This window comes from Symphodus melops, assembly GCF_947650265.1.
Source record: "Symphodus melops genome assembly, chromosome: 18".
Classification (NCBI taxonomy): Eukaryota; Metazoa; Chordata; class Actinopteri; order Labriformes; family Labridae; genus Symphodus; species Symphodus melops.
In genome coordinates, this window is record NC_136708.1 from 10,876,891 (window position 1) to 10,904,736 (window position 27,846).

At 41.1% G+C, this 27,846-nt stretch overlaps 4 protein-coding genes across 5 annotated transcripts in view; all 4 read right to left on the bottom strand.

Moving 5' to 3' along the window:
- srd5a1 (steroid-5-alpha-reductase, alpha polypeptide 1 (3-oxo-5 alpha-steroid delta 4-dehydrogenase alpha 1)) overlaps nucleotides 1–27,846 on the bottom strand; it is a 387,143-nt gene that overhangs the window by 353,230 nt on the left and 6,067 nt on the right. The window lies entirely within an intron of this gene.
- nrsn1l (neurensin 1-like) overlaps nucleotides 1–27,846 on the bottom strand; it is a 229,013-nt gene that overhangs the window by 145,127 nt on the left and 56,040 nt on the right. The gene's annotated exons all lie outside the window — the stretch shown is intronic.
- ptp4a2b (protein tyrosine phosphatase 4A2b) lies at nucleotides 405–20,680 on the bottom strand. Its single transcript, XM_079368221.1, has 7 exons — nucleotides 20,542–20,680; nucleotides 5,001–5,299; nucleotides 4,557–4,665; nucleotides 4,376–4,468; nucleotides 4,110–4,240; nucleotides 2,290–2,364; nucleotides 405–1,692 (listed from the first exon to the last, which is right to left on the bottom strand). The coding sequence occupies exons 2-7, from the start codon at nucleotides 5,003–5,005 to the stop codon at nucleotides 1,581–1,583; spliced, it is 525 nt and encodes a 174-aa protein (XP_079224347.1). The 5' UTR covers nucleotides 5,006–5,299; nucleotides 20,542–20,680; the 3' UTR covers nucleotides 405–1,580.
- Nucleotides 21,856–27,846, bottom strand: part of col8a2 (collagen, type VIII, alpha 2) — a 47,817-nt gene continuing 41,826 nt past the window's right edge. The window contains exon 3 of the mRNA XM_079368211.1: nucleotides 21,856–27,713. Within this exon, the coding sequence (XP_079224337.1) occupies nucleotides 25,810–27,713 (1,904 nt within the window). The 3' untranslated portion in view covers nucleotides 21,856–25,809. The remainder of the gene's footprint in view (nucleotides 27,714–27,846) is intronic.

Here is a 27,846-nt window from a genome sequence, read left to right on the forward strand (position 1 = left end):
TTCTCAGTTGCACGGTGTCCCTGCGCCTTCCACGTGGAACTGAGTCACCCACCACTGAAGACAGGACATGTAGGGCAGACTTAGACTAACAGGCCCTAATGAGCACGCTTTGTCTAGGAAGCACAGTGCGTTTAACAGATTCATGCAAGGTGTCTGCATTGTCACTCCCATTTCAGAACAGGATGAAAAATACATTTTGTTACATGAACAGGAAAAACAAACTCAATTACTTATCTTTTGTACTTAAGTGTAAACCATCGATTATGGCATGCATGGGGAATAAAGCAGCTGGTGTCTCAGCTAGATTTTGTCCCAGTCATACAGTGTGTAAAGCAACGTTGATCAGCACACCTGCCATCCCTTTTTAAAGCAATACAGAGGCAGAAATAAAGACACATGAATGCTTTTTATTTTAAATGTATTTATCTTTAAAGAACCGATACGAATTGGGGATGATCAAAATGGGTACAATGATAAAAAACTGACCCTTTGCATTCTTTTCAACATGGTCTTTCAGATTGGATCTTAGGCTCTGTGTGTGTATGCATGTGGTGTTTACTACGCATATTTCGGGAAGTCCTATTATAGCCCATTTTATGAATGCAAGCAGGAGCAGTACCTGTTTGTCGGAGCTGATGCACTGTTTCTTTCTTTGTGACAGTCTGAATGAGTGCAGTGTGTTTGTGCATGTATATAAAATGCTCAGCAGGGTCTGGTGGGTGTCTCTGAGGTGGACTGATTATTGCACTCCAAAAAGGTTAAAAAAAAAAAAAAAAAAAAAAAAAAAAAAAAATTAAAGACATGGCTCTCGAAGGATAAAAAAATAAGATAAAAACTACTGGATGACAAAGTTTCCTTGCCCCTGCCAAACTCATCACTGCCACACATATCTTGTGAATAAATATCTCAGACATATTCAAACTCAGTGAACTTCTAAACTCAAAGTGACTTTATGTTTAGTGAAGGGTAAGAGGAAGAAATTTTACTGCATTTTCAGGTGAACTTTTGAGTTTTGTGCAAAAAAAAACAAAAAAAAACACCCCAACACCAAAACGGACAGTCGTAATGTGTTCAAAGTTTAGAAAGTTGTTCCTTTGTTTTTTAAAAAGATACATTATTCTGGCCTAATCATAATAGCAGTAATTAGCGAAAGTGAAAATCATTTGACATTACATCTTCTCATCGCCATTGCTCGTTTAAAAATAAAAATTCACAAAGTGAAAAATTGTTATCCCATGATTACAACTAAAATAAAGAAAAAAGGAAAAATAGAAAGTTAACAGGATGGACTCAAGTTGACAAAATTGGCCCGTGGTTGAACAATGTAACCGGGAGGCGGGGCCTATCTGTGTGCTTTGACCTTCCATTCATTGGTTCGGCTGGTGGATCCCCAGATCTGGATTCATTTATTCGATCACTGGCTTGCTCTCTGATCATAAAACCATTACTCAGTGTTTACAAATCATCACAATAATTACTGATAGCACTCTTCATGTTTTTTTTTTGTTTTTTTTTAATCTCCCTTGATGGAAGATACCCCCCACTGGATGCGCATAAGAAAAGATGCACAGACAGGCAGCCTACTGCACACAGCAGTTGTGGCCGTTGGTATCTTTGAACCGCAGACGCATTTTGGGTCTGTATTTCTCGAGGTAAAGAAGCTGTTTTGAGTTGAAGGCTCCACGTCTCTTCCTGGATGAAAAGACAGAAGGGCAGAAGATTTAAACACTGATACATCATAAACAGAAACTATTACTTCAGTAACCAAACAAGTAATTCAAAGTTAGAGGAGACAGCTGATACTAAACGGTTATATCCGTCTTTTAAAGCTCTAAAGCTACGGCCAAGAGCAGAACAGCTGAGCTTAAAACAAAGAGTTACTGAAATAGCATCGTTTGGGAGCAACGACAAACACCTGCCAGATTGTCTAAAAGACACATTCAATCTTGTTTGTTCAATCTTAGAAAAAAAAAGAAAAAAAAAAAAAAAAAAAGAGTGGGGACGACAGATGGTCATTAAATTTGGGTTTATGTGGAGGACTACTGCTTGGCTGCATGAAGCACCTCACTGTATTCTCAGACAGCCAGGATGGAAAATATAGTACTTCATAAATAGACAACTTTGTTTCTAGTGGTGAAACCAAATTGGCTCGTCATGTTCAGAAATTGTCCTCAAAACACGGACACGCCCTAAAGACTATTCCTTTTCAGATGTACTCTGTCGTGATCCACAAATACAATTCCTGTGATCTTTATTAAAACGTGCAAGTGCACAGGGAGGGGTACTTACTGCCTTATGAACTGCACAGCATCCTCGTACTTCACTCCACTCTCAATGAGGGCTAAGGCCACCAGGACTGGAGCTCTGAGAGTGCAAAGAGAAATGCAGAGGAGACGTTCAAGGAGAGAAGGTGAACCGGAGATTTAAATGCCCGGTTCACATGCTTCCATAGTAATATGCTAAAGGGAGAGGGAGCCTTATTCCTGGGAAATCAACAGGGGTGTACATGTTCACTTTTGCCCTGCTGGGGCACTTTGTGTACGCATGTGTGTGTGTGTGTGAGAGCAGACACACCGAGATAAGTTACAGTAAGAAAAGCATCTCCTTTCTCAAAAGGGTGAGAGAAAAAATAAATAACCTACTAGACCGCTCTGCGGGTCAAATCTCATGTGCCTCAAGTGGCTTTTCTCTCACATGAAAAATTCACAGGGGATGAAAATGTGAGAAAGCGGGGATTCAGAGAAAGTCAGAAGAAGAAACAAACTGTGATACTGTGGACGACGGGGTGAGAAAACTGTTTAAGAAAGGACAAACAACAACAAGGTCCATAGTTGCAGCCTCCCACACATGGGCTGTAAAACTATTGAGAAAAAAAAAAAAAAACAGCTGACTGCAGTAAACAGAGGAAGAAGAAGAGGAGCAGTATTGGTTGGATTGGCATTTTCTGAATTCAGCCCCTTATTATACAACCACTGGAATGCCCCAGCAATGCAAAGCGCTCAAGGCCATTGAGAAATTGTGCCTTTGTGGTCAGGAAAGACGTTTTCAAACTAACCTGCCTACGTCATCATGTGCTTCTGTCTTGCTCTGTGAATATGACTGGATAGGTCTGCGCTCTGCCTGTGCTAACTCATGACCAACAGACGGGGTCACATGCAAATGTAATTGCCCCGGCTTTTCAAGTCTGTACAGGCAACAGCAACAAACTGTTGTCATGGATGATAGATAAGCAGCTGATTGTCTATTCATAGAGCACTTTGTACAGGGGGGAAAAAGGGAGACATTTAAAGATACTGCATCAAAGGTTGTGTTGATTGTTTTGACACAAGACAAAAACATGTAGTGCAGCACTTTCACACCTAGCCGTGGTGTAGGAACTCTGCTAAAGAAGCGACAAGTGTGAGAGGCAAGAGGGGAGGGGGTGAGAAAGACACTACAGGCAATAAGAATGTGAGATAAACATTTAAAGTCAGTATATTTGAAGTAATTGATTGTGGAACATAGAATTCAGACTTGGTCGACTAATTTCTCAACAATGGAATGTGTGTTATAATTATTTTGTTTTGCTTGTGAGATTAGCAGGAGAGGGTTTAAGGCTCGTGGCCATTCAAAAGTTCAAATCATAGATTTGTGACGGTGCCCTGAATGTCTCCAACTGCACATTCAGCCTGTGCTGCAGGCTCCTGAATGCTATTCCCTGCACACATGCATCAATACTCTGAAGTAGAAAACACAGGATTGAAGTGCATTAGATGCCTGCACGTGTTCATTTCAGTGTGCTGCATCTGCCCTGTATTTGATACATGAAGTTAAGGATTAAGCTTTACGTGAATATTTGTGTCATTTATTCACATCCTGTAAATGATTTCCTCATTGAGGCGATGCCTGTTTAAGTGCATTGACTCTTATATTGTTTACTTACATAGTAAATAAGTACAGATATTAGATATTTGACACTCGCAGCCATCTTTTATGGGTTAGAGTGGCAGAGGATCTTCATGTGAAGCAGCAATTTGCTATATTGAAAAGTTGTCCTTACCAATCCTGGCAATCAGGGCTGTATTTTCAGTTAATGTCAAATCTCCAGAACAATGACTGATGACACTAACCTTCCAAGCCCTGCAACGCAGTGCACGGCAATGCAGCAGCCGGGTTCATCTCGAAACTTGTTGTTAAGCAGCTTGAGCCAGTCATCCACGATCTGGGTGGGAGGAGGGGCGCCATCGTCAAAAGGCCAGTCCTTATGGAGACGCAGGGGACAAGGTCGCATGTTAAATGTGGACATGACCAGAACTAGACAATACCAGTTTTTTTTTTTCTTTAAAAAAAAAAAAAAAAAAAAAAAAAAGCCTTTTACATGCGTTTCTATTCTTACCACAACTTGTATCCCCTCCTTCTCCACTGGAGCCTTATCATAGGTGGCATCACAAACTCTCACCAGTGTGTTCACATGAAAGGTCTTTAGCTCCTGTAGACAAACAAAGAACGAGGATTTTTTAGACGCAGGAGCTACAAAAAGGACTTTTGGAGATAAAAGGACTAAAATGCAGGCGTACCTCAGTGAACTTGTTGAGTGTGGCGTTGGTGGGGTTGTGGGTGATGAGGAACCTCATGCACTCGTGGACAATCTCGACTGCAGCGGGGCGGTTCATGTTGGCGAGACGGCTTAAAAAACAATTACAATACAATACTCTTACAAAAACAAAAGCGACTTTTTGGCTCAGAAGTCAGCAAAGAATGCTAGGAGATATATATATATGTATATGTTCAAGGAAGGGTTGAATAAATAAAAATGACAACACGTTGAGGAGGATGGGTCAAGAGGACAACAGGTGTTCAACTATGGGATGATGTACACAGAAAGTTTACAAAGAGGATTTACTAGTCCACAGTACTCCAGGATGTAAAAAAAAAAAAATGAATTGAAATGAAAAAAAAAAATGATAATAAAAAAAGAAAAAAGATGGAGAGACTATCCAGGAGTCATCCAATCAGTTTACCCCATTCAGGAGAGCTGTTTGTGATTGGCTGTTCAAGGAGAAAGCGGAAAGCAAAGGTCTTTTTGTATTGGTCGGGACACGCAGGGCGGTCGGGGCCAAGGACTACGCAATATCCCAGGGTGGGGGGCCTTTGGAGGAGTCAGCAGTTCCTAGCGAGCTGGCAGTCAGGGGGGTTTCTGGGTAGCGTAGTCCCTTGGGGGGCGGCCGATTCACTTCTCCGCGCAGGTGAGGTGCTGTGCCTGGCAAAATTCTCCGCTCACACACGCCATATAGGTGCAGCTCAAGTCAACACAGAAACCCTGCCGAGAGAGAAACAGATGAAAAACATCACTCACACGCTCTTTTCGGGCAATTTGAATAAGGGCTACTTACAGGAGCCCACAAGGGCCATTATTTTAGATGACATAATAAGCAGCTTCTTAAAAAGTGTTAACAGGCTGGTCTAAGCCAATGATTTCACTATAATGACAACGGCTGCTGGTCTGTTCACAAAGAGGTCATTTCTAAATCTACCAGTTAGTGAATGCAAACGTCCATACAAAAAAAAGAAAAATCACAACAACAAAAAAATCAATTGATTTGTTCAAAAACATGTATTGGTTAACTGGGTTTTGTCAACACTTAAAGGAAATCCAAAATGGATTTTGAATTATTTCTAGGAACGTGCACATACATGTACATGGTGGCTTTTACTACAGACAGTGTATGGAAAAGATACACGTAATCCTCAACTGGCACTTAATGTAGAACTCACCCCCCCCAACAGCACAGGCCCTGTTTCAAAGGTCAGGAAGAGTTAATATAAGATAGTGTTTGTATTGTTTTACTGGTACTAACCCCCCTCCAAAAAAAACAAAAAACTCATCAAGGCTTATCCACTCTGTTGTTCCTTATCCTGCATTGAAGATTGAATTGAAGTGTTTCCAATAGCAGTACTGCTATTCCTTTGAACAGCAGTCACAATAGGAGAACGCAGTTCTCTTTTAAAAGTAAAATGTTTCATCACACCTCTTTGCTTTTGAAATACCAGCTTTCAGCAGTTGCTAAATTAAGTCCAGTCTCTAGAAAATAAAAAAAATAAAAATAAAAAAGATACAATCATGACCACATCTACCTTCCAGACTTGGTATGAATCAACTGTGCACTCACTATACCTTTTGATCACTTGTTTAACTCACTACCTGTCACCAAAATGGAAACTAATAACACACACTACAGAGCATACAGGGGTCTTAGAGAACAGGTAATGTCTGGTTGGTAACCAACCAAGGAGCAGTATGGTATGGCAGACTGTGCCAAGTCCTTGACAGTCTAAATCCAGCCGCCACAAACTGGCTAGAACCATCCCAGAGGTACACAGGGGATAGGGAGAAGGAAAGGGAGGGGAGGAGAGCGAGGAGGGAAAGTCTGTGACGAAAGCCAATTATTGCTACACCCACTACGTACACACAAGCGTGGTGGGAGGGTAACGGAGGGAAACAGCTTGGACTTCAGCACCGTGTCACAGGCAGTAGTCACAAGGTGAGGATTGTGGTGTGGGCAAAGCTTCAAACAGCCCCGACTGTTCAGTCCCACGCTCCCTCTTTTCACCTCGGCCGGACTGACACAAGACTCTATAGTTCTCTTCCCGTTCAGGACATTGAACATAACTGCAAGACAACACATTTTGAATGTGCCAACTTGTTTGTTTACAAATTGCAGTTTGAAAAGAATCATCTAGAAACACTTTTCTTTTTTTCAACATAGAGCCACTCCTTCAAAACCACACCAACCTTTTCTTCTCCTTCCTTTCTTTCCCACCCACTACTCACCGTCACAAGGCACTCTCCTACGACTTCCGTCCCTCCCCTTCATCTTTTGTAAGCATGGTCACTCAAACCCAGCCTTGGTTTTTTTTTTTTGAGCGACAGCATATTCCCTGTGAGGTCTTTAATGACCACCTCTAAGCAGTACTGAAAACAATGCCTCACTGCTGAAGGGAAACGACTGAAGGAAAAAAAAAAAAAAAAAGGGAACCAACTTTTAAATGCTTCCCCCCTCCGAACTTCAAGATATTGAAGGGAAAAGTTAGGTAAGAGGCCACAGGGGGCAGATGATCTGCTCTTTTCCTATGAAATGTGAAAACAAAGAAGAAAGTCAAAAAGAGGCTCATACATGGGGGGGGGGGGGGGGGGTTGAGAGACACTGAAGAACAAACAGGAGTTCACAGGGCACCACAATGACAGCCTTGGCTCAAAGATGGAAAGCACTCGCATTGAGGATGGTTGCCAAAGTTACATTCTGCTTTTCAAATGGAGGCTAGTCGTTGGCAACAAGGCGCACGCACAGATAAACTGAAAGACATCTGGGCAAAGGGAAAACATGAGACATGTTGACATCACTACTACACTGTGCATGAGAGTAATTTACACATTCTCTCATATGAAACTGTTTTTTTTTTTTTTTATGAGTATTAATCGTGTCGAATGGAGCTGCCTGCATCTACTTTTCCCTGCTCGGCTCTCTGCTATCATGACTGTGAGCATCGCGGAACACGCCGAGACACACCAACGTGCATTTCAGTGCGCAAACGTGTCCGCTCAGACTCTGTGAAACAGTGACCGCGTTATAAACACTGCAGATACAGTGCACGCTAATTTGTAGAATAATAATGTATTATTCTCTGATGGATTTGAGTTTTAGGTCTGTTATGTTGTAATGTAGGGGGATCTGGGAACTACCCGTTTAAAAACTAAGACAAGCAAATATGTTTTTTTTAAATGTCCTGATCTGATAATATTATTCAATCTGTGACTTCCATCTGAACAGAACATAAATGCTTTCTCAATTAAATGTACTGTAACAGATGTGTATGTGACACAAAAACACAATCTGTTGTTTTGGCTGGTAAAAAAATACGTTTGGCTGGTGAATTTTTTCATCTATCCGCCACGTTCGCTGGTGAGTCAAAAAGTTAATTTTGGACCCTGGATCTGACAATAAAAACAATACATAGGCAAATATTTGAAGTACACGCCAAGACTGATAAATTAAGGTTATGAGATTTTTTTTTTTTTTAAACAGTGTTTGAACAGCAGTTGAACTTTGGGCCTTAGTGTTTAAGCTCGTCAAAAGAGAAGTGAGTATTTGTTGTGAGATTCGCCCTGCCCAGCTGTATGCCCGCCTGTTTCAGGGAGCATGCAAATCACTTGAAAATATGCAAACTGGTTCCGCAAGTGAAACGCTGCACAGATGCATAAAGAATCAAACGAACTCACAAACCAAATGTGTTTGTAAAAGCAAGAGGGTTTAAACCACACAGGAAACGAGAGGCGGTGTGTTCAGAAAGCTTTGAATACTGACAGAGCCTGTCGGCAACCTTGAGCTGAGCTGAATGTGTAATGCAACATTCGCTTTCTTTTTGGACTCAAACAATGCATGCAAAATCACATAGTGTAAAATACAGCTGCTACGATGACCCCAGTTGTACAAGTGTTCATTTAATGATCTTGTCACAGCTAAAATTAAAAAGCAGTAATTTTCTCCAGATACACTTATTAATATTGTGGTTGAAATTGTTTTTAGGTCCTGATAGACATTAATAAGTCATGTGCTCTGAAAAAGGAAGAAAATCTGTCACCTGTGGTAGTTTGTAAGCCTGTAAAAACTTTGACCAATGTCTGCCACGAGGTACCAAATTGATGAACCAATCATGAGTCCCTGTCTCCCTGCTCATTCTCTGGCCCATATGCACGAGCCCACTCCAAGAACGGGTTTATAGACTGGAATAGTGATGATGTATTTTTGTAGGTCGACCCCGAAGTAACCAGTGGTTCTTACGAGAATTCACCGATGGGATTTTTGCATTGGATTTTGGATCATTGCAGAAAAAAAGCTCTGTGGCAAACATGTCTGATGTGTTTTGTTCAGCTGGATATTTTTTTTTGCTTGTGCATGCAAGTGAGCAGTGCAGCTTTTGAGGGATCACAGAGTGAAGGGGGCGGGTGCGGACGAAGCACTGAGGGAATGCTACTTTCAAAATCATGCTAGTTTTCGAAAAATGACCAACACGGGCTTGAACGGAATATCCCCAACTATCCCAGGTAAAAATAGCTTAGGATCTTATGTTGATTATATCTCAAAATACAAAGTGTTACCATCATATAAAAAGGAGAAAAATAACAATTATAAAAAGAGTCATTATTAATGAAGGATTAATACCAAGATGTGGCATGTCCATCTTTACTCTCACTAAATGACTCATGCAGACAGAGGGCTTTATATTAGCAATGAAGTACTGTCAATTAAAAAGTACAAAAACATTTTATCTTACACGCTGAGAGCTACATTTTCAGCGGACAAACTAAATAGATTATAAATATTAAATGTCAATTGAAGGACGTTTTGAAAAAAAAAACAACAAAAAAAAAACAACCTGTAATTAGGGCTGCTAGGTACCTATAAAGAGAAGGAGCATGTACAGAGGCTGAGTCTTAGCAGCACCAGACCATGGTTTTATTCAAGCATTTTGCTGCATGTCTCAGTTCTCTTTCCTTTTTTTCAACTGTGGTATCAAAAAAAAAAAAGTAAAGCCAAGACAGAAATCTCGCCTGAGTAAAACCTATCATTTCTTTCTTACTGAATCGTTTAAATCTTGATCATCCAGCACAGGGGAAGATACACCCTGATTTATAAAATGCTTTAAATATGAAGTAGTTCAGAAAAAAAAAAGGAAAAAAAAAACATGGGATGGGCAGATTTCGGTGAAACAGAATCGGACATTTGTTGCATGTTTTTAGGGATGTACTTCTATAAGGTTTATGTGCGTTACATCCGGCCATTTGTGCACGTTTGTCGTCATACAATGTTTTTTTTCTTTTACTAAACTGGGAGAAAGGTCACAGAGTAAAGGCCGAGGCCCACGCAGCCGCCCAGCCAAAACTCCCTTGGTGCCCTGCTCTTCATCACGTGTTCTACTGTTGAAGTAGCACTGCGAGGGGAAAAAAAAGGAGAGTCATGGAGAGAGTGGAGAGCGATAGGGGCAACTTCCCAAATCAGCCAGCCTCACAAAACCTTAAACAGTGAGACAGGAGAATGAACAGAAAGAGAGAGAGAGAGAGAAGCAGATGGAAGTGTGGGAGAGCAGGGAGTAAAAGCTGATTTGGACCGTCATATCTAAGAACAGAGAGGGACACGCAAACCTAAACAGGTGATTACAGCTGCACAAGAATGAAAAGCAGGGCATTGTAGCTTGCAAACAGGCTCCAGTCTTCAGTTTGATAGTCGTTCGTCAAACCATCCGTTGAATGAAGAACACTCAATCCTGGGTCATTTCAATTCAACATGAGGAAGCTTAACTCTCAAGCGTTGAGACTGTACAAGAAAACAAAATGATTTATGCAACAGGTTGGAGAAGTGATAGATGTAAAGACAGATACAACAAGAGCAACACGCCTGTCTGCACGCGATCTCTGTGCACGTAATGAGACTGTTGCTTTTTGTTTTCTGTTCGTCAGTTTGTTTGGTTTTTTATGCTCATTGGTGGATGTTCATTACTCCGTTGGACTATACATAGCACTGATTTAAAAAGGCATATTTTGTCATTATAGCGTTGCGTAGCGGACAATGTTGCTTTGTCCACTACTTCTGCACTGGGTTCTTTTTTTACCTGCTGTCTTACCTCAGGAGACCAACCGCTCCTCCAGTCTGACAGCGAGTTATTATCTAGAGCTCATCTGGATTGTAAATGTAAAAACTGCTTTCATTTAAAAAGTGATCCCTTGTTTGATTCATTGCATTACTGTCAAGTATTAGATGTTTTGGAGAGTTGAAGTTTACATGAATGTTTTCTCGAATTGTATGTTCAATACATGTTGACCCTGTTGGAGTGAAGTTCGAGTAAAACCAAGATTTTTTATTTTTTTTTACCTCCTCCGTTGGTAAGTTTGACACCCCCGATTTAAAAAAAGAAAACAAAACCACTAGGAGCCTATTAATGTGTCTGGGCCCCAAATTAGGTCTCATTTGACAAATCCGGCCCACTACCATATGCGAGTTTTGACAACCCTGATGTAGACAGTCACAAGATGACAAGGGCTGGAGAGGGGGGGGTTCTAAACATAACACTCGTATGCTTTTTTTTTTTTTTTTGGTCTTAAGTGTCTGGATATAGAAAACACAGCCTGGAAAGACATGGAGGCAAATATTAGATGTAGAAAAAAGAAAATAAATGGAACGTCTGAGTCTATCTCCTTTCCCGCTCTGTGAAAGATGTTGGTATTACACGCAAACCTGTCTAGTGGTCTGAGGGTGTGCTCGAGTCTCGCTGATGTTTTGTCTGAAGCCAGACTGGGTATGACCAGACTGTACTGCCTCAAAGCAGCTGTTGGTCTTCACTGCTGTGTGAGAGCCAAGTCACAGAGAAAAGCGCCTGTCATCCCTGGCATTGGCAAGGCAGACGGGGAGGGGAGAAGGGAGGAAGCCCTGAACGCCTTTGAGTCAGAGCAGTGTCGAGAGAGAGATAACACTCAAACACTCCTGCTGCACCTGTTAGATAGCACACCTTTCTCTTTCTAAATCTTGTTTCATGCTTATTGTATACAGAAGGAAGGGGGGGACAGCGGTTGTGTATTCTAACTAATGTCTTGTGTCCTGCATGTTTTGTATACTGCTACTGGATGCCTTGAATTTCCCTCGGGATCAATAAAGTATCTATCTATCAAGTCAAGACGCATTACCTCCTCGTCTTAACTGCATTGACATGAAAACTGCATTAAGCATGAAGATAAAACAATTGACAGTTGCAATCCTAAAATGGGGCCAAGTGTCACAGAGCTATGTCTTTGTTCTCTGTGAATGACAACAACCAGATAACATGCATTTAGAAACGTCAAAGAGAAAATGGACCAGCGAGGAAGTTACAAAAATAAATTGGAAAGATGTGCAAAAAGAAGCTCCAAAAGACACAACAATGGATAAGACAAATTAAACACGCTAAAAAAAAGTGAAAAAAGGCCAAAGTAAAGAGCAAAAAAAAAAAAAAAAAAAAGAAAGAAAGAAAGAAAGTGAAGCTAAGGGGAAACTCAAAGTGAACTCCTGTAGTGTACTGCAGCATGATCGCCCTGACCTCACATTGGTCCAACCCGAACCAGGCCTGAGCATGATTACCTCTTGCACAAACATCATAATACGTGTAGTGCTGTGAGAGCGCACCAGAACATGGTCACATTCCAAATAAGGCAATTAAATATTATATAATGGTGGCCATAGACTGTGCAGCATGCTCGTTTTCCTCTGGTCTTACAACCGAGGGTAACACAGAAACATGATTGCAACTTCACTGACTTGTGTCTTTTGTTGAAGACTCGAAATAAGTCTCTTTTATTTTCTTCATCAATTTATGGCTGCATCTGATTTAAGTGACTCAAAATAAGCCACAAAGTCGGTAACGTAGCAGTCATGCTCTGTTTTTCTCTTATGTGCAGACGCGGACACGACTGTGCGTCACTTTTTTATTTTTATTTTTTCTTGACTCCGAGTGTAAACTGTGCACGTTTCATAATGGTATGGACGGCCAGAGTGACTTAGCCATTTGTTGAAAGGGAAAAGTTAAGCATAGACTAACTTTACTATACCAGCAGCCCTACTTACATACTTTTAAGGTGTTTTTCATGGTTAGGTTTCATTATTTACAGGGTTATTTGGGTGCATTTGGTGGAGAGTGACAGTTGGTGTCAAACTTGGGTGTTGGCTAGACCAGCAGTTTTGGGAGTCTGGTTCACCGCCCTACAGTCTGCAGCTATGTCTTCAGAACAAGACCATGTTTAAAAATAAATAAAAAAATAGTAAGAAATAGTAACTTCAGAGTTCAATGTGTTGCATTGTTAGCATACTTTCATATGAATGCCTGTTGCACTATTGATTGGCAGGTCAGGACACTTGATTTTTTTTTTTTTTTTTTTTAAGCACACCTCCAGCTGAATTTCTTTCATGATAAGAAATGCTCTTGTTGTAACATCTATAATCCTTTTTGGGTCACAAATTAAGAGTTAAGTTTATTCTGAATAGATCAGTCTTTATTTGTGACAATTAACAAGGTAAATAGTGAATTTACAAAGACCCGACAGCAATCCGCCACAATTACAGCACTAAGAAAATTTGCTTTTCAATGAAGACAAAGGCAGGCTGTGGATTTGTTTGGACGCGGTCCAAGATTGCAGGGGGGTTTTTTAAGCGTAGGGTATAGTAACAGGTCAACATGTCCACCAGTAAACACAACACACTACACTAAAAGAAGTAGCACAACTTTTCTTAATATCAGACATGAGTCAAAGAGGGACAGTCAAATGCATAGGTGAGCCTGAAAGAACGCACATGCAAAGAGCAGCAATAGTTAAGCTTCTAATCCCTTCGCTTAGCTTCACCTGTTTATCTAGTAAAATCCCAGGACATGTCGAGACAAGCAAGAAGAGACAGAAGCGTGTATGGAAAACTGGAATCTGCCAAAATCCTAAAGCGCTGCAGCGCCCCACATGAGGCGCGGGAAATAGGAGTGTCAGCCTAAAAGTGATACTTCAAGTCAGTGGATTCTATGTGGCCTCATGCATTGTTGACTGAATTCCGATAACGTGCCACCCTGTGGTTTTCCCAGAATTGTGTCATGATACGGGCAAAAAAAAACTACAGGTACATGTGCATTCAAAACTTCTGCTGAGAATGTCACCTTTACTTCACTTGCCATGAGGGTTGGTTGGTTTAGTTTAATTATAGCTCTGTGAGAAGCACGTCTAGCCCTACCAGCACCATTACCACCAAACCTCTGACTCTGTATTTTCAGGCCGAGTGCTTCTTTTGCACTTTTTAAAGCATGGGGGGGGGGGGGGAATGAAAAAATAAAACAGACTTAACGTCACATTCAAAGTCAAATATTCACTCGTAATGTGCTGTACAAAAGTGGTGCAATAGAGCACCGCATCGATAATTACTCATTTACTGACAAACTAAGGGACTCAGAAAGACAATCAATTCTGATTCTATTTCCCCCTCCATGAACGACCAATCAAAATCAAGTAGGGGTGGGGCCTCTGATTTCAGCTTTGTCAACAACAACAATGGTGGAAAAGGCACTAGTCTGACTTGTCTTTGGGAGGGAACAATTTTGAGGTTAAGAGCCGCCATGACACGAATCATTTAACGTTTTCTTGTCTTTTTCTTGGAACTAAAGCCAAGGCACACGGAACTATCTTAAACACGCCTACGGGACATTAGCCAAAAAGCAGAAGTTTACTTTAGTAACGTGACAAAAGCGCCGTTGAGAAGTGCTCTGAATTGGAGGTTGTGTATATTTACTTGAAGTGTTGAAGCAGTAAACAGAATTCACTCATGAGTTCTGTGTTTTATATGAAACTGCTCACGGAGAGTTTACCTCATTCAAGTTAAATCCCTCTCCTGCACTTGTTGCTTCTGCTATACTAATGACAGAGCGCTCTGTCCTCCTGCGGCCAAGCATTGCCAGTCTGTAAAGCATGTTGGTTAAACAAGCGGGGCCGAACCCACACTTGTTTGACTGGGGTGGAGTTAAGCAGGGGTGGCATGATGTTTATGTGGACGAAAAAAGGCTCATCAGTTGTTTACCCGTGATAACAATGTCATTAAGAACAGTGTCAGTAAATAATGAGTTCACATTTTTCAACGTACAAAATAATTTATTTACCTTACTGTGTAATGAACTTAAATTATGTAAATCCAGGACTAGGAATATGCAATAAGTATTGAACTTGAAGTACTTCCTGGGATCGATAGAGAGAGTGAGTGAGTGAGAGTGTGAGTGTGTGTGTGTGTGGTAAATAGGCCGAAGAGCAAAACAGCAGACAAATACGGGTCATTTGTTGCAGTGACGGGCAGATTTGCTCAAACTACCCATTATGGTGGCAGGTAAATAAAAATAACATAACAATTTCAACTTGTTAAATTGAAGCCCACCTGCTGAAGGTGGGTTTAAACTGATGCTATCATTTACTGTTTAAACTGGTGCCTTAGGATAGTGTTTTCCCCAGCTTGTCTTAAGTGCAAGAGGACTAAAAGAAGTGGGCCGTGGTGGTGTGGGGGAGAAGTGGTCAAAAGAGTAGCTTTTAATACGTTCCCTCCTGACAGACAGCCTTATCGCTAATCGTAGCTCCGCTGAAACGTCTTCCACTTATTAATACATACATTCTACATCCGAAAAGGTTGGTTTTTGCAGAGCAAAATGAGCAACCGCTGCGCAGCGTTTCTGTTCAGGGTTCAGTGTTTGTTTAGTGCGTGTTCAGCCGCCCGAGGCGATACTCTTGAAACAGCTTGACCTGTACTAGGGGGTCTTTGTTTGCGATGAAGTTACCAAAATGACATCTGAAACATAACTAAAACCATGAAAGAACACACTTAATAGATAGATTGGTAGTTAGAATGTAGGACGATATCACTGGGCCTCTAAATGAAAACCAGAAGGCAGGGGTTACAAATTTACTACAATGTTTCGTCTAGCTTAATCACAACTTGAAAACTATTGATCTAAAACTGAAGTCTGCAAACAACAATATCCTTAATATAAGTTTTGACATGACAGAGGTCCTGAAACACCTCTACCTAATTAGGGCCGCTATCATTTACTGTAATCTCCTTCAACAGTAGCCGAGTATGTTATGGTGTTGTAAACTGATGTCTACCTGATCAGTGCACAGACACTATATTTGCCTTTTTACTGGCTTTTAGCTAGGGATGCTTTCATTTACTGGTCATTATTAGACCTTTTTTTTGGGAGGGGGGGGCTTAAGTGATTTTTAAGAAAAAGAAGAAATTAAGGATAACTGCTGAAGTTGGCTGTTGAATAGCTCGTCCAAATGTTCTTGACTTTTTTGTAAACAGATATTCTCTATCTAACACAACAGGTTCCTCTCTCTGCTCCCAGAGGACAGGAGCTAATCTCTTCCCCCAGTGTACTTGTTGTCCTGACTTCTTGTTGTCCGTGTAATTTAGGCTGGAGACAGGAGGCGAGAGAATATGTAACCCCGCTATTTCCATGGCCAGAACAGAACACTCCCCGACACAGTATGCACGCACAGGCACATGGCAAAGCCCACTTATCACACTGCTCTACAGCCTCTGAGTGAGCACAGATAAAGAGTATGACGATCAAAGGCCTCTGATAGCACTTAGAGGGAGGGCGAGGGGGGACAAGGACTGATCGGTCTCTGGAAAGGACTGAAAGAGACCAGGGCGCAGCACCTTAGAAATGGGAATGAAAAGAGGAAAACATATACAAACACCCGCTCTGTCCTCACTACAGCCTACTTGCACTTTTTAATTACACTGTCCTCTTAAGAGTTGCGTTTGAAAGAGGAACAGAGCCAGACAACATTTGCCTTTGATTTGAATCAAGAGAGAAAACAGAAACGGAAACTGAATCTCTGCTGAAAAAAAACAAAAAAAAAAGACCAACTGGGTTATCACAAACAAGTGTTCCTTTCAAAATATCAAATATCAAAAATGGTACTTTAAGAATTAAACTACCTCTTTTTCTGCAATAGATTTATGGATATTTTATAATTTGTTGTCATTTTTGATAGCATATTAACAAAACATCTTACGTCCCAGTATCTTTAGTTACGAGCTTAAAGACCGGAGACGTGCGTTTTTGAGCCACAGCTGTTGACACATTTCCACATGTTTAAACGGTTCACCGAATGACTGTTAAAAGTCATCCATTCAGAACAACCACGGATATGATGTCGCAATGTAGTCACGTTTTTAAGGTAGGGGATCAGACTGGAGTGAAGACACCGCTTAGGGAGTAGAACTGTCCACCAGCTGACAGGCGTGGGAAAACTTATGATGGCTGTCAGAAATATCTCTACCCGTTTGCCAAAATATTGATTTGGCACAATAAAGAAAAAGACACAAGATATGCACAGCTATAGTGCTGTTGAGTCGGTAATAAGAAATGGTGTCGCTGTACAGACATGCAGATCCGAACAAGAGGTCAATGCTCCATAACAGAGATGGACCCAGACAAGGAGAATGTCTGCTTACACTTTTTGCCGAGGTGTGCAGTCCCACTGTGCCATCAATTCTTCTGACATTTGGAAACTAACATGGCCTTTTTAGAGCAGCATGAGGTTGGAGGGAGGGATTGGGGGGAGGGGGTTGCTATAACAACCATTATCTCAGCAGCAGCAACAAGTATCCCTGTAGGGAGTTTTGATGTCCCTCGCTAAGAGATCACAGAACAGCAACGGTGCTCATCTCTATACATTCGCTGAGCCAAAGCTAAGAAGCGGGTCGGGTGTCCAGAATCTAGGAATCCTTTCACCTATGAAATCCATTACTTACCAGGGACAGAATATGTACCTCAGGTCTTTGATCAAATTTTAGTACCAAATCCATCTGTTAAGATTATGGCCTAAATTAACATATTAGATCGAGGCCATGTTGTAGGGTAGTCACACAGTTCATCATTTTATAAGATGCTTAAGGAAATAAAGACACACTGGGAAACAAAACATCGCCTCTGTAACAGGAAAAGCTGTTAACTTGTTTACACACAACAACAAGGCATTTTCTAGAATACAGTTGCTCCTAACACTTTCTGGATCAGTAAAGGAGAGCTGCTACATATGCCTACAAACAACAGCTCTGTTTAGGATAGTGCTTTCCCCAGCTAACTGCAGCTCTTCCAGTTGTAGTTAGACCAAGTAGCTATAAACACAAATACAGAAAGGAAGACTCTGTTCCTACCTGTTGCTATAGTTTCAGATGGCAGCAATGCAGCAGCATCTAGAAGAGGTGTCAATCTGTCAGGCACTGCCAGTGCTACCAAGACTGTGTCTTTGCTTTATTCCAGCGCTGTGGCAACAACAGTAAACGAGCGCTGTGCCGACCAGGGCATGATAGATTCATTAACCAACACGAAGCACAAGGTGCTCCTAACGCTGATCTTTCGAGGCTTCTCATTTAATGCAATTAAAAGAAGCGAAAAAAGTGTGGAATTTTCATCCTCCCTTTCTACATGAGCTGGTCATAACAAAATAGCTGTAGAGAGGGGGTCTTAGTAGTCAAAAGAAAGAAAAGCTTGCGTTTCTTTGTTATCACAACAGGCCCTTCTACTCTTACAAGTAGGAGAGATATGTAAATACTTTTAACTCAACTTTTCACAACTCAAGGAACCCTGTAGTGAGATGGGCCCAATGCCAGCAGCCTACAACATAGGTAACCTTCCTTGTAATTTGAAGTCATGTTACTGTAGACCCTGGCTCACCTTACACAGTTACGGTAACCAAGGTTGAGAACTTCCCTTCTGTGAAATTGCCACAATCTATGCCCTCTGTCGACAGAGGAACTACTTTTGTGTTTTAGGCTACAGCTCAACCCAACACATACAAAAAGGTATGCAAGTAGTACAAAGCAATATTAACGTAGGCAGAATGTAACATGGAAGGGATACCTTTATGAAAGGGGGATGTACAGCGCTAAATCCAAAAAATAGGAATAATGATACCCAAAATAGCTACTGTGGGTCTTATCATTAAAATCCAAGGAATACCTATACATTTAAGAGAGATACAGCACAGATAAAATAAAGTTTAGTCTCACGTTTTATAGTATAAAAACTATTTGCAACAGTAAGTACATAGTACTTCTGAAGACTCGACCCTCGGGTATAGGGACGTTGGCTTGCAGTTTGGCATCTCATGAATGAGGGCATCCCACTGAACGGATCTGTCTTTAGCTGCAGGCTGTGCTCCAACTGGACTGAGAGGAGTCATACTATTTCTATTTTGGACTGTGTGTCAATTCACTATGGTACTAAGCAGGTCACAGGTGGGAGTGAACTACTGTCACAATACAAAGCAAATAAAGACTTGGTGTAATTCTATAATAGTTGTGAAACACTGGTCAAGCAAGTCTGTTTTGCACACCATTGCAGCTGGCATAACACAAAGTGATACATTTATTTAATTTTGTATGAAATGTTAAGAAATAACAATGTGTACTGTTCCATCAACTATCCATGACCATGCCCTCAGTTTGTTGTGAAAACTGGATGAGATGCATCTTCTCTCGTATATTCGCTGCCAGCAAATTAGGTCACCTTGCAGTGACTCATAGGCAGGAATGTATAATTAGCTTACCTGTTACACCAGTCACACATTGACTCATCCACCTAAGTTGTTAGGAGTGTTCAAAGCTATTCATTTGTATTAACTGCCCACTAAAATGTATTACCAGACTGAAACCTTTGGAAGGTCATAAATTGAAAACTGAGAGGCATGGGAATGTGCTGCGGCCTTTAGTGTCACAGCTGCTCTAGTCGACTTCCTCTCCAAGTGCATTTCCTCATTTCACTTCAACCAACATGGCTAAATGGTTGCTCGCTTTCTGTGTTAGGAAACCAGACGGGGCTAAATCGTAGGCCCGCCTATCCCTGCTGTTAATTACATTTATCTTGAACGGCGTACGAATGGACTCAGTCTAACCTGCTAGTTTAGTGCCATGTTAGTTTTACAAAACAAACGTATCCAAAAGACGACAAAAAGCCAACAAACCAAAACTATCAGGTTGTCATTTGCTTTATGTCTTTAATAACCCATCTGTTTAGCTTCAAATAAATGGGTCAACCACACTCCGGGTCAAGATTTGTCACAAAGGGCGGAAGGCAGCTAGCTCATTTGCTATCTACCTTTAGCGAACACTTCGTCGCTACTAGCGACTGTAGGTTCGGCTTTAACGTCAAAATAAAGTTAGAAACTAATTAAAACACATCCTTGATTTACAGTATACGGTAAATTGGAGCCTCTGTCGCCAATGGTTGCCAAGACAACAGTTAAAAGCTAGCTCCCCCGAGAACACTGCTACCGTTTCAGACAGCTCAATAGCTTATCGTACATCTCGGTATAACGCTAGCTCGTTTTTAATGAAATTGGAGGCGACATTTCGTGAAGATATTTGTACGGTGTTTTACAAGACAAAAAATATATAATGCGTTGAGAAATGAAAATAAAGCGAGTGACCGGAAGCAGTCAAGGTGGTCGTAAAGTTAACCACATAATTTGGCTGATTGTTCTACGAAGAACCTCTGCTAATGGAGCTAACTTAGCCAGCAAGCTAACTTAGCTCACCGTCACTTTGCTTTCTCAGCAACGATTAGCAACTGGTCCAGAGAAACATTAAGGCTGGCTTTGTGAGACGTGCTTGGATTCAGGGTGGATTACGCTGATTTACAAAGCAGTAAGGCTAAATTTAAATTGACGTTGACACAATTTGTACAGTATACGTGACGCTAGTAAATGTTTTGGACGTCTAAGCTCTGCTCTTGGATCCTACGTTAACGTGGCTACATACTGTTCCATTTACCCAGACAACCACTCGGGTTAACTTAGCTCCCTTCTGTTGTGCTAATCACCTAACAACGTGTATCCCAAGTTCTTAATAGGCTCTTGCGGATGTGTGATAGTGCAATCGCGCACGATCATATCACAATCAAGTTTCAAACGAGCAGATTGTTGTAATTAGGATATCGGTTACTTACAAATAGCTGGCTGAACATTGAAATCCCGTGACTACCCGGAGAAAGTGGAGGGAGTGTAATAACCGCTGCCAGGTCGCCTTTTTGTTCCTCTTCAATGTGGCAGCTTGTATTCTCGTCGGAGGTCGGGAACTGTTGTTGGGGAGGAGCCTCCTCGGTTTGTGGAGACGTTCAGGGACTATCGGATATAAGGCATGCAAGTCTAGTCGAAGTGAGTAAGAAGTTCACACAATGGAAAACAACGTGGACATAGTACAAGAGTTGTGTGTGATTTGTAAATATTAAAGTAAAAAAAAAAAACACAGTGAGAAGTTGACGAGAAAACATAGCCGTAGCTTGTACATTAAGTTAAATTAATAATAATGCTATAATAAACATTATTACACCGTTGTCCGTTACTTTTTCCATAACAGAGCTGCATTTGACTTAAATTTACACAACTCAAAAATAAACCATTATTGTGTCGAGTATTTATTGTTGTTATTTTATTCTTTTTATATCATATACCTTGGTAGAAGCCTTAAATGTGGCAACACTTCAGCATAGGCTATTTGTGCATATCCGTTCATGTTTTGTTTCCTTGCTGTTACCAAATATGAACTACGATAATTTAATTACAAACATATAGATTAAAAGTAAAAGCTTCAAATAATTCTTTTTACAAGAGCAATGTTTCGAATGTTACGGTTTCATTTAGGTGGAATACTTTAACGGATTTATTGGTGTCACCCGAACGCAGCATGCAGGTTCTGGCGTCAGTGCGACGTAAGAAGAATCCGGTGTGCACGATGACAGCTCACCATGGTGACGATAGTTCCAGAAAATAACAGCTCAATTTTGTCCATGTGCTCATCGGTTGTTTTATAACATATATTCTAATGCCTTTATCCAATTAGATCGATGCTTTATATACACTTTAAGATTTGCTTATGACGGGATCATTGGAAAGTCGTTTAGACCATTATAGGATGATTCAATAGAGATTGATAAACAAGATTTTTTTTCTTTTATTTGTGTTGTTTTTTGTGAGAGTAAGAATGTAAGAATGTATTCATGTGTTAGACCATTTATGTTGTAACAAAATGTAGCCTACTACAACAGCGACAAAATCGACAATACCATATAAGAGAAGACACGCCTTATGCAAGACAAATCAACACATTGCAAGTACATACATCCTTCTGGGTTTCATGGGTCTACAAAATGTGCATTGCATCTTGACCTAGTGTATTGAGTAGTGACTTATGTGTGTGCTGTGGCGTAATATTTGAATGCTCATACACATTAAGTATGCAAAAAGGGAGTCTGACACCAACATACAAGAATGTTTTTATTGATGTGGTATCAATACAATCAAGTACTGTAGATTTTGTATAAGCAGACAAACTTTTCAATCAAAAAGAGTGCATTTTATTCTATTGCATAGAGTGCACGCAATAGCCTTGTATGACAAAAATCCTATACGTTGATACATAGAACATTACACATTTAGAAAATAAAAGTTCACAAATAATCCTTCACAAAAGCGCTAGAATGCTAACTAAATGTTTTAAATGCTCTTAACTCATCAATGCTGTTAAATACCATATATACGTTCTAGGCTTCGGTGGTCGGTTTTGGCATCCCTATTAAATTATAAATGTATAAATACATCTTCATTAGTTCATGTGCAAATGGGAATGGCCTTTTGTATTTACTGACACTAAAACAAACAAATATCCCTTAATAACCGAAGAAAGGCTTTTTATTTATATATTTTTTTAAAGAACAGAAAACACTTAAAAGCAATTTTGTTTTAGACAGTACATGGATCTTACTGACACTTGTTCAATGATTTGCACCTGGGGCAAACTCTGCAAGCAAGTGACATTGTCTATGAAAACACAAGGACAGAAAGTAATAGTGACAAGTAACTCACGCCAAATGTCCGAAATGATATTGCAACAAAAAAGGCAACATACAGTACATTATAAGCCTTGGACTGTCTTGTAGACTCACAGTGATACAGGGCCATTGTGATTGTGTTCGTGTAATGAGAGGCAAATGCAGAGGTCAAGCAAATTGTTTGCATTACATGGATGTCATATACTGATGAGACCTATTGCTGGCACTGCTTTTCCAAAGTAACATATAAAGGTAAGTGTTTTATAGTGACACATGCAGTAATTAATTAATTGTTTTGTAATTGCTTTAAAACAGTCAAACATTTTACATTCACTCTGATTGCAATGAAGGCTATTACAATATTTGGCACAATCCTCCCACTCCTCCATCAAGGTGTAAGGCACTCAAACATCTTTGTAATAATGTTGTTCTGGCAGCCTTAGTTTGAAGAGTATCCTAAATTGAGAAATTAAAAGGCACAGAATCGGTAACTAAAGCACCAATGTTTTACCTTTTTTAAATTTTAAAATCTCCTCCCTTGTGTAACCAGTCATAAACATTCTGGTCACTTTTTCAGGAGGTTATAAATTATTTCAGACCAATTTCAATTATGCCAAACCAATTTGCCAGTCATTAAACTGAAGTGTTCAGTTTTCAAATGTATTTTGTCTCTAATAAATGATGTAACATTATTTCCTATGGAAACTATTTTTTTCTGTCTCTCACAATCAATACATTTTTGTTTTATATATTACGTTCCCTTACTTGGAAAATGCCCTAGAATAGTAAGTGAAATTATTTTTAAACCCCCAAAATGCTGAAACATGTTGAAGTCAAATTTTATGTGGATCATTCACAGGACTGTGAACATTTTACTAAGATTTTGCAACTTCAGCAAGTTTACTATTATCTTGGCTGTCCACAATGCTTAGGGGACAACGTGACACATCTACTCACACACACTGCAATTGACAGATGGGTACACAAACTACAGCATATAAACACATGTATTCACACACATACACATAAGGTATCTTTAAAGCCTTATCCAGCAGATGAGTAAATAAACAGCTCTCACCTATGGCCCACCATCTCTCCAAGAAATCTGGCTGGAGTTTGTTAAATGTTACACAACCTGTATTTCACAACCTGTGGGACACTGTCTGTCCCTTTACTTATTAATGTAAAGTTTATGCAGATTGATTCTCCTTTCACATTTAACATGACTGAGTTATAAAACATGTAGTCCTTTTAGCCAGGGATAAAGCTTAAACATTAATCAGCTATTTTGAACAAAAATGGACCGGAACTTTTAAAAAGGCCATTAACAGCATGTTCACAGACTATGTTACAGTATATTCATTCAGATGCTTTAGTGGAAGTACAGATTTCTCACTGTGAATGTTGATTGGTTTATTTCAAAGTTATATAACATTTTTAAGCAGTGATGTCATGGTCAGTATGTCTGAAGTAGGTTGCCTGTAATAGATCAATAAAGTGAAACAGGCCATCAGTCCAGCTATGGTTCTGTCCTTCCTGTCCATTTTGCACTTCCTCTCAGTATACTTTCTATGGCATGTGAATATTGACTGTATGTATACATATCAGTCTTAATTAAAGTTGTTAAAACAGTTACAATAAGGCATTGTTTTCAATGCATTCCTGGTCTTGGTGAAATAATAATGTAAATAATTATAATACTGCACAATCTTTTTTCATTCTGTCTCTGCATTTCTAGGATATATCAACTTTTCAATAAATTAACCAAATACAAAGATCTATCATTTTAAATGGTTTGATATGTTGGTCTTTAATGCTGGTCAAATGTTATGCTCAAACTGCAACGCATCCATCTGCCACTAGCCAGGGCTGCAGCCATAGACTGGCTGTTGCTCCAATTAAGGGGCCTGCGCTCCCCTTTTTCTACCTATATGTAAAAAAAAAGCACAATGGGATCTAGAACATTCAGGCCTTGTCCACATGTGGCCGAGTTTTTGTAAAAACAAATATCCTACCCCCTCCGTCTAGAAAAAAAAACGTACGTACACACAACCTCGTTTTCAGAAAAAACTTCTGCAGAAGTGCGTTTTTAAGCATATATAACATATAAAAATGACAATATCTTTAATTATTTTGAAAGTTGAACTTATCCTGAAAAAAGGTGCAAAAGATTTCACATGCAACACATTTTTTGAGAGATTTATTAATGTATAAAGAGAGAATAGACCAGGCGGACTTTGATTATTATAGGCTTTAAAGGGTTAAGCACATTCATAATGTTTCCGAATGAAAACACAGGTCGCATATGTGACGTAAGAACATATTTTGTCGCAGGCAGTGACGTTTAGAAACGCAAAAACCCCAGTTATTGGCGTCCACATGCAAAAACATAAACAGAGAATTTGCAGACTTTGGTCGGAGGTTTTTAAAAGCTTTTTGATGCCGTAAATCTCTGTTTTTGTGTGGATGAGAGGCCAAAATGAAGAAAAATATATTTGTTTTGTGAGATACCCGGCTACGTGTTGACGGGGCCTTAGGTGGAAATTTATAGATGCTGTGTCAGGTTAAATTGGCATATTGACTGGAGCAATCCGTAACCACATTTAACACGCATGTGGCAGGCATGTGGATATTAACTTGAAGGAATAACCTGGTGGTGCTAGCCTTTAAAACAATAGTCACACTCTGCCAATCAAATCAATTTGGATTGTACACTGAGTTGTCTTACCTTTTGCCTAATTGGTCAGTCTGAATTTAAATTTCCATTTAACCCACTAGGAAATTAGTTGCCTAGGAACATCTCTAATGAAAGCAGTAAATGCAGAGTTTTGGTGTTGCTTGTGTATGTTTGTATGTTGTATTGTTATGTCAAAATTGCCATTAACAAGAACATGAGCGGGATGACTGCAACTGGAGCCCATCAGGGTCTGGTGATGTTGTCCGTAAGAAGCATGAGGGCAAGATGTGCAGTCACATGGGAGGGTTTGTCACTAGCACAAGTAAGGCACATAATTGTCTGAATCAATAAACAACAACAACGATGATGATGAGGACCAAGCAATAAAAATAAAATTATGACAATATAATAATTAACATAATATAAGCTAAAAAACACCAACATAAAATATAACCCAAATCACACATTTGAAGGACATTAAAACAAATAACAAAGTATGAAATTACTTCCCCTGCTTTTAAAAACTTTTCCATTCACAGAGTTTGTCTTTTCTTACGCAGATTTTGTGAGGATGAGACAGATAATGATGATGGCAATCATATTGAGAATCCTATGAGTTTTGTGTTTCTACTATGGCTGCAGGTGTTTTAGGTTAAGGGCTGCTCTGAGGTGCCAATACAGGAACATGTTTGAAATAAAAGCGGACGGGGTTATGTTGGACAAAGTAGGAATCCTGAGAAGGAGGAATGGATGTATTCGGTTGAATAGAGACCATTCGCCTGATCTGATGGCATCTGGACCCAGACCTGATCCCCCTCCTTCAGCTCTAGGACAGCACTACCGGACGCCTGGTCCATGTAGCCTTTCTTGTACTCATCATAGGTGTAAGTGGCAGGTACATTGTTCTTGTACAGTGCCACCCACAGGCTAGTTCCCTTAACGTGCATGTGGTATGCAAAGTAGTAGACACCTGATAAAGGAGCAGTGAACATGCCAGTAGCAGTGCTGTAGGCATTTTGCCCGTTGTACAGGGTCCTGTCAAATTTGATTGGCATGGCAGAGGGAGGGAAAGGTGTGGTGAGGATGGCTGTGAAGGCAGGGGCCACAGAAGCAGAGAGTGGAACTTGACTGTATGCAGGCCCCTTCCTGTCTCCTGGTACTTCATCCCCTTCTAGCTGTGAACCTGTTGGCCCTGCAACCACTGTCTGGCCATTTCCTGGAGGACCAGGGGGCCCTGGAGGCCCAGGAGGCCCAGTGTTACCATTAAGCCCAGCAGGGCCTGGTTTCCCTGGTGGACCTTGGGGACCGATAGCTCCCTTCTCTCCCAACTTACCAAGGCCTGGAGACCCTGTAAGTCCAGGTTCCCCTTTGGATCCTGGAATACCCTGTGGCCCCATTGGACCCATCGGGCCTTGAAGACCTGGAATGCCTGACTGCCCTCTAGGACCTGGAGTCCCTATAAACCCTGTCTCACCTTTGGGACCTGGAGAACCTGTCAGTCCAGGATTACCTGGTAGGCCAATATGTCCTGCCTCACCTTTGGGTCCAGGTTTTCCAATAGAGCCATTAGGCCCAGGGATGCCTTTTTCCCCAGGGATGCCAGGTTTTCCAGAGGGTCCACTTGTTCCTTGATCACCTCTGAGGCCAGGTAGCCCTGGGGGGCCCTGGGGCCCCAACTCACCCTTCTGTCCTGGCATTCCATGTTTTCCTGGCAGTCCCATTGGCCCTTGAAGTCCTGGTGGTCCCGATAGTCCATCAAGGCCTGGTTCCCCAATTAAGCCCACCATCCCTTGCTCTCCTTTGTCCCCTGGGAGACCTGGCAATCCGCTATGTCCCTTATCTCCTTTTGGTCCACCCAGACCAGGTTTTCCATAGCCAGGAGTTCCAGGAAAGCCAGGAGAACCCCTTGGTCCTGGCTCACCTTTTGGACCTAGTGGACCTGGTCCTCCAGGCAGTCCATCAACACCAGGCTTTCCTATTCCAGCTGGCCCTGGTAAACCTTGTGGACCTGGAGCCCCAGCCTCCCCTGGTTCTCCAAGATCCCCAGGCAGTCCTTGATCACCTTTAATGCCAGGTAATCCAGGTAAACCTTTGAGTCCTGGTTTGCCTATACCTGGAAGACCAGGTGGCCCTGGACTTCCTTTTAGACCGGGGGGACCCCTTATACCAGTAGGCCCTGGTTTCCCGGTTCCATTTTCACCATTAAGACCACGCTCACCTGGTGGGCCTGAAGAGCCCTTAAGTCCTGGTTCACCACGAGACCCAGCAGGGCCTCTGATGCCTGGAAGCCCTGGTTTCCCATTCAGAGAGAGACCAGCTGGCCCTGGTAGGCCTGGCTGCCCTGAAGGACCTCTGGGACCTGGTTCGCCTCGGGGGCCTACCTCTCCATTAATACCAGGCATCCCCTTTGGCCCAATTTTTCCTGGTAGACCTGTTAGTCCAGGCTTCCCAATTCCTGGAAAGCCAGAAGGTCCCTGAGGGCCTGGCTGGCCATTGAGACCTGGCTTGCCTAGTCCAGGTTTTCCTGGAAGCCCTGGTGGCCCTGGAGGACCTCTTGGTCCAGGTTTCCCTTGGGGGCCTGGTTCCCCCTTCACTTCCATCATGGGTGGCATATCTGAAAAAAGAGATGTCCACTGGTCAGCCAAAATAATTGGATAACAGTTGTTTCTTCAGAATGAAAGATTACACAAAATCTGTCTATTTTTGTGATATCAATGGTGCTCTTTATTATTGAGATTGAAAATTGC

Excerpts from the sequence above, each read along its gene's own strand:
- ptp4a2b (XM_079368221.1), bottom strand. Across the intron at positions 2,365-4,109 it reads TGCGTTGCAGGGCTTGGAAG|AGCTCCAGTCCTGGTGGCCT; the intron begins GTTAGTGTCATC and ends TTGCACTCTCAG. Across the intron at positions 1,693-2,289 it reads GCTGTGCAGTTCATAAGGCA|GAAGAGACGTGGAGCCTTCA; the intron begins GTAAGTACCCCT and ends CTTTTCATCCAG.